Source organism: Prunus persica, chromosome G7 (assembly GCF_000346465.2).
Source record: "Prunus persica cultivar Lovell chromosome G7, Prunus_persica_NCBIv2, whole genome shotgun sequence".
In the NCBI taxonomy this organism is placed as follows: Eukaryota; Viridiplantae; Streptophyta; class Magnoliopsida; order Rosales; family Rosaceae; genus Prunus; species Prunus persica.
Genome location: NC_034015.1, coordinates 4,098,693 through 4,104,808, shown reverse-complemented (window position 1 = coordinate 4,104,808; position 6,116 = coordinate 4,098,693). Strand labels below are relative to the sequence as shown.

Sequence of the window (6,116 nt, the reverse complement as noted above, 5' to 3'; positions counted from 1 at the left end):
CTTAAAAACTGAATTATCTATTAAATTGATAATTTGCTAGAATTAAAGATGGATCTTATCTTTTCTTAGCAGCAGCAAAGGCAAGGTAATTAGATAATTGATCTTAATTGATCAGGTATGATTTTCATCAATGTCGTTCCCTATCCCTAGCTGACCATTACCTATGAGTTAAGGGCAAAAGTAATATAAAAATGAGAGAATAATTCATTGCCTAGACACGCAACTTATCAACAATAGCCTCAATACAAACCTTAATCCTTCCTTCAAGGCACATAGGTTATTGATATTCCGACGTTGGTATCGATTCCCAATTGATCTATATCAATTGAAGGTGTTGTTCTCAATTGCATTACGAAGTTTTGACCCCATCTTTTGATTGTTACTAGACCTCTCAACACTATGAAGCTGTTCTTGCAATCCAGAAGTAGCCCAAGGTGATAGCAGTCCCAGTTCTAATCCGATCTCTTAGATTTGGCCCTTTGTTTATTGAATATTGTCATTTATTTCCTTTAGTTTGTATTAGAGAAATATTAAAGTCCTCATTTGTCTTGAGGCATAGAAAACAATCAACATTAAACCAATTCCCCATTCAATACACAATTGCTTGGTTGGAAGTCAGATTTCTTGGTGCGCAAGTTACTTAATTTTATTCAAGTCTATTAGGGTTTTACAATGCTAATAGTGGCACACCCACAATTCAGTACAACTTCTAGCCTATTTCTAAGGCTGGGAGATTTGGAACAATGTCAAAAACCTGAAATTGAATGAATTTATCATTCAACATTCAGTAATTTAAAATACATAAATAAAGAAAACCAATCTACAACAAGCATCCTCTCAACCACTAATCCAAGCCATATATCTTGACAGCTTCACTGACATGGCAAAAATCTATCCAACCAAGGATCCAAAGAATGTGTTGAAAGTGGCAATGTACAATCAAGGGAGCTATGTACCAGAACTGAGGGATGACGAGGAAGCATTTGACATTGACAGAACCAAAAGAAAATTTAGACTTTTGTGTAATTGGAGAAAAGCTGCAGCAGTTTCCCCAAAGTTTCAGGATAAAACTTTCTGGCAAATAGAAAACAGGGTCTCTTCATCCCATTCCACAAGCAAGGAGTGGTCAGTAATTGCTTCTGCAGCATTCAATGCAGACCAAAAATCAAAATTTCAAAGTCTGTCTTCCCAAATTACAGAAAGCATTACCACAACAAAAATATTATTAGTCGTCAAATTTATTCACCAAATGATGTGTGCAGGATGATACGATATGTAGTTAGAAATAAATGAGGTGCTGATAGAGCTGCCACATCATTTTGCAAACAAATTTAATGACCCTAGCATTACTGATTACTTTTACCACAAGCAAGCCAACTTGTTTGATCCAACTCTAAAAGGTTCATTTGTACCTTGTCTTCGCTTGTAATATGTGTGCTCTCAGCGATGGACTGAAATGGGTGAGAGAGTGGCACTAAGTGAATGGCATGTCACATGAAAATGTAGTGATGGTTAAGAAAGAAAAAATTTCGAAACCATACCGTGATGTTCCTAAGGAGGTCATAAGTAACATCCTGAGTTCTATATGCTCTTGGATGCCACTTCCCTTCAGACCAATCAACATATGTTACTGACCAATTCGCAAGTCCACTAGGATCTTTCATCTGAAAACCATTAATGGAAAATGAAAAAGAGAAGTAGTGGCAGCAAAGAAATTAGAAAGGAGTGAAATGCAGTTGTAATGGCAAGCAAACGGAGAAGGTTTGTTGTGCTGACTTGAAAGAAAGTTGGCAGGTAATGCTCGTCCGAATAGCAGTTGCGCCCATCCATGTTTGGCTGAGAAAGTCAGAAACAGCATCGAGTTCAATCCAAAACTAGCAAGGCAGGACTAACAATAGATGTAAATAGTTTGAATTTTGGAGAGTAGGATTCTTAAAATATAAAATACAAATATTTGGTGTTCAAAGAATTTACTCTAGATAAGGCCTAACTTAATGATGCCAAAAGCATATCATAACAAACAGATTACCCTGCAGTACAGCTTGAACTTTGTATAGTAAAGACTATCTGCCATCATGACAATTGCATGTTGCCGCTTCATAGAGAACCACTGCAGTGCAAATGTCAGTTAAAACCAACCATATACGAGACATATCAACTGTCCTTGCACAAATCTGCATCTGATCAATGAGCACATTATATACCAAAGCTCTTGTTGATCAAATGCTCTGTCAAAAGGAGACAATAAACGTGAACAAAACAAGAAATCAATCCAAACATTGTAATCATTCATACACTTGGGACAAGAAAGATAGGATAAAGAAGCTCATGTGACTTATAAAGAACAAGTGACAAGATTCTACGAATCATAAATATACTCATAAGAACTGGTTTTACAACTATGAGACTCTGAGACCTATTTGCAATCATTCATCCAGCTTCTTTTCTAGTTTCAATAGGAGGGGGGGTAGGATGCAACCAGATATAAATGAAGCCAATTTGAAATTTTGCACCTTGGTGTCTAACATGGAAATATACACTTAAGAAATGATTTTCGAAACGTATCGATAATTCAATGGAAGGAAAATATTTGTAAGTACAGCAAGTAATCCATCTTCTTTTGTGGCTCACATGCAGCCTGAAAAGGAATATCTTGCCCCATCCACTAAGCTTTAACACATTGCATTGAGACTAAATTTTACTTCCCAGATGACACCAGATCTAAATTAAAGCCAGTCTGAAATGTTGCACTAGTCAAATCATATACGTTTAGCATAGGTCAGAGGTTAACTTACAGGTCATGTATATTCCTAAATCCAGTGCTTCAAACTCCAGTTATCATTCAAGAAATAGGCTTAAAGCAATTAGCTGAGTCAACAACAAGGTTATTAAATTGACATAGATGCAACTACCTGCAGTAACCAACTTTGTTTTATACCCCTTAGAACCTTTAACTTCTAAGAAATTCTTATAGTAGAGGGGACTTTAGCAGTTAGCACTACGGTTGATTATATAAGCAGATGAGACACCAGTAAATAAATTCACAAAAGTTCTTCATCCACAAGTTTCTACATAAATTCACAAATGTACCTGTGAACCCTTCCGAAAATCCTTCTTTTCAACTTCAGGCAACATATGTTCTGAATACCGGCCAGTTCCATGTGGACCAGGATCAACAAAACTAGAGAGAGATAGAGAGAGAGAGAGAGAGAGAGAGAGAGAGAGATAGAGAGCTAAATACATGGAATAAGCAATTGTTCAAGTACACCAGAATAAGAGATTTAACACAAATAATTGGAAGGAATTTTTAGAGTTCCATTTGGTTTACTTCCTAAAATATAGTTTGCTTACCAATCAATAAAGCTGACGTTTGTGTACATGAGATAATTATATACATAATCGAAGTTATGTAGTGGTATACAACTGAAACCAAAAATGTAAAGTAAAATCAATGAAAGAACTAGCAAAATTCCATCATGAAAACCTCATGCAAAAGTCACAATTGTAAATGTTTACAATGCAATGACCTATCAGACAGCAAGACAAAATGTTGGTTGTCAGGGTCTAAAAGTGCATTTGCCAAAAGTCTCTTCTCTGCCTCAACCATTGAAAATTTTCCCCAAACGACCTGCAAATTTATTATTAATGGCATCTTTAAAGAAAACCATGTGTACTGGTTACTGATAAAATAATGTTGAACTGTAAGAATGTCATGAGAGGCTTCTACGTACCTGCTCACTATGTACGTCTCTGTCAACAAAATAACGGCTCACATGTACTGGTTTTTGCTTAGAAGCATGTACATAAACAGTGAATTTGTCCTCATGGCCCTAGGCACCATGATATTTTTGTTAGACTGTGAATTAGCTTACAAAGTAAATGGCTTTTTATATAATTTAAGAAAATATCAACACAAGTAGGTACTTCGTTTTACTTTAGCATGTATCTATAATATAATCATAAGAAGGTCAACCAATTACTTACCCTAGCTTGAGTTCTTACTTCAAGTTCTCACTTGATGCTAGAGAACTCAACACGAAGCATAAAGAAATGGAGATTCAAGTGCTATATATAGATTATATTAAAACGAATTTTGTACTGTTTTCATTGAAAATGGTGTTGAACACACCAAGCCTAGCACATGTTTATCATAACATACTCCTCCGATAAGTCTCAAGTTAACAGACTGGCCCTAGTTCGACATTTCCTCAGGTGGTCAAAAGACTGGCCCTATTTCGACATTAATTCTAAACTCTGGAAAAAGAGAAACTGTAATCTCATGAGATACCATTACATTGCAGAGGTGAGCATCAATTCCATCAAATTACTTGAGCGTTTTAGTTACTAAACATCTGCCAGTACTGCTCAGTGAATGGCAGGTCAAGGAAATATGCCTAAACTATAGCGCCTGACTACCAAACTTCTTAATGCAGTTAAACAAATACATTCATACGTTTCTTTCGTAAATATATGAACAAAGAACGACCGCTTATGGAAATAACAAATACCAAAATGTGATGAACTCAAAAGGGAAAAAAGAATAACATAAAGGCAAAACCTTACTTGAAAGAAATTTTCCCACAACTCCTCAAAAGGTAATGTACCAGGAGTTAAAAACATGAAAGCAATTTTGGGGTTCTTTGATTGAAGAGGAGGTGTCTTGAGAATTTCCTTAACTACAACATCAGATGCAGTCTCATCATCAGTCAATTCCCTTGCAGGACCAGGTGGATCCTTTCCAAACACAGTACAACCACTAGAAGAAAAGAGATAGCAGGTGGCAGAGCTTCTCGGTGGGTAGAAATAGGCTGCAGTAAAAAAAACACAGACGAACGAAACCAATGCAATAATCCATGTTGGTCTTTTCAATGGTGGACGAGGCCTTGACTTAGACATGATCATAATATCCTTCATCAATTGCGGCCGCCATGCAAAGGATTTTTTCATCTGGACCGAAGGCAACACAGAACCTCTCATTCAGACCAACTTTCGCATTCTTTGCTGCGTTGTTGCCAAGTTGTGTTCAATTTGAACTATGGAAGCTGAAACTTGCAACACGGAGAAGACCATTTCAAACGCGTTTTCAGATCATACAACGAAAGGAGCATATAATTAATTGCACAATTTAATGAATACCCATTTGAGAAATTGTCATGAAAAACTTGAATATCAATTCAATATCACCAAAAGGCAAAAACAGAAACGAAACGCAAAGATCAGACCTTCATTATAACGTTGCAATCAATAAATGGCACTGGTGAACAAAAAAGGCCGAATAATGAAGAGGGTGAGAGAAATAAAAACCTAGGTTCGCGAAGAAACATCAAATGCAGGTGATCACTGAGACAATGAAGAACAGAGGGGAAGCGGGTTCGGCGGGTATGTGGAGAAGTATGAGGGGATGCAAAATGATGAGAGGCATTGTATATGGCAATGAGTACGTATGAATATCTGGTTCTGGACAATTGAGTAATTGGATGGTTTTTGGGCGATGAACACTTCAGCCAGTGAATTATGGCAACTTTCCCACGTAATATTGAGAAATTAAATGTAATTCATTTAAGATTAGGGGTTAAGAAAAAAACCAGGGATACCTTAGTAGCTGTCAAATCGACAATATCATCCTAAAATATATATACATATGTTTGTTTCTTTTTCCTCAAATGGGCACATTGTCAAATTTCAATGAAGCTAAACCGGAATGAATATTTAACATAATTAATCTCTCTCTCAGAAAAATAAAAATTTTAAAAAATTCACAATTAACTGCAAAACTCAAATTAAGAAAAGAAAAATAATTATATATTTTGTCTCCGGAAAAATAAAAACAACAAGTGGTTCCTTAGCTTTTAAAAGTCTTCGTTTTAGTTCTCACACTCTCAAATCAATCAACGTGGTTCTTCATCTTTTGGTCTACACATCAATTTGGTCCCTCCTATCGCATTCCGATAAACTTCAAATAAAATTAATCATGTGTCATCTCGTGAACAACTTTAAAGGGATATTGTCATATAAATATAGCTCATTTTAGTTCTAAAATCCATGTTTTTGGTGAATAAGGCCATATTCCCTCCAACGTTTGGGGCAAATAGTCTTATTGAGCAAATTATGTGAGC

General features: G+C 36.0%; 1 protein-coding gene across 3 annotated transcripts; it reads right to left on the bottom strand.

Annotated features, from left to right (window-relative positions):
• LOC18771455 lies at window positions 650-5,867 on the bottom strand. Of its 3 annotated transcripts, none has more exons than XM_020568796.1 (11): window positions 5,223-5,867; window positions 4,564-5,042; window positions 3,732-3,830; window positions 3,528-3,652; window positions 3,352-3,423; window positions 3,091-3,181; window positions 2,030-2,110; window positions 1,777-1,836; window positions 1,542-1,664; window positions 1,413-1,451; window positions 650-1,139 (listed from the first exon to the last, which is right to left on the bottom strand). In XM_020568796.1, exons 2-11 carry the CDS (start codon window positions 4,975-4,977, stop codon window positions 1,011-1,013), a joined length of 1,233 nt encoding a protein of 410 aa, XP_020424385.1. In that variant the 5' UTR covers window positions 4,978-5,042; window positions 5,223-5,867; the 3' UTR covers window positions 650-1,010. The 3 variants fall into 3 exon arrangements, with proteins under 3 accessions (XP_020424385.1, XP_020424384.1, XP_007202963.2); XM_020568795.1 differs by having other exon boundaries at window positions 5,305-5,867; XM_007202901.2 differs by having other exon boundaries at window positions 3,528-3,628; window positions 5,305-5,867.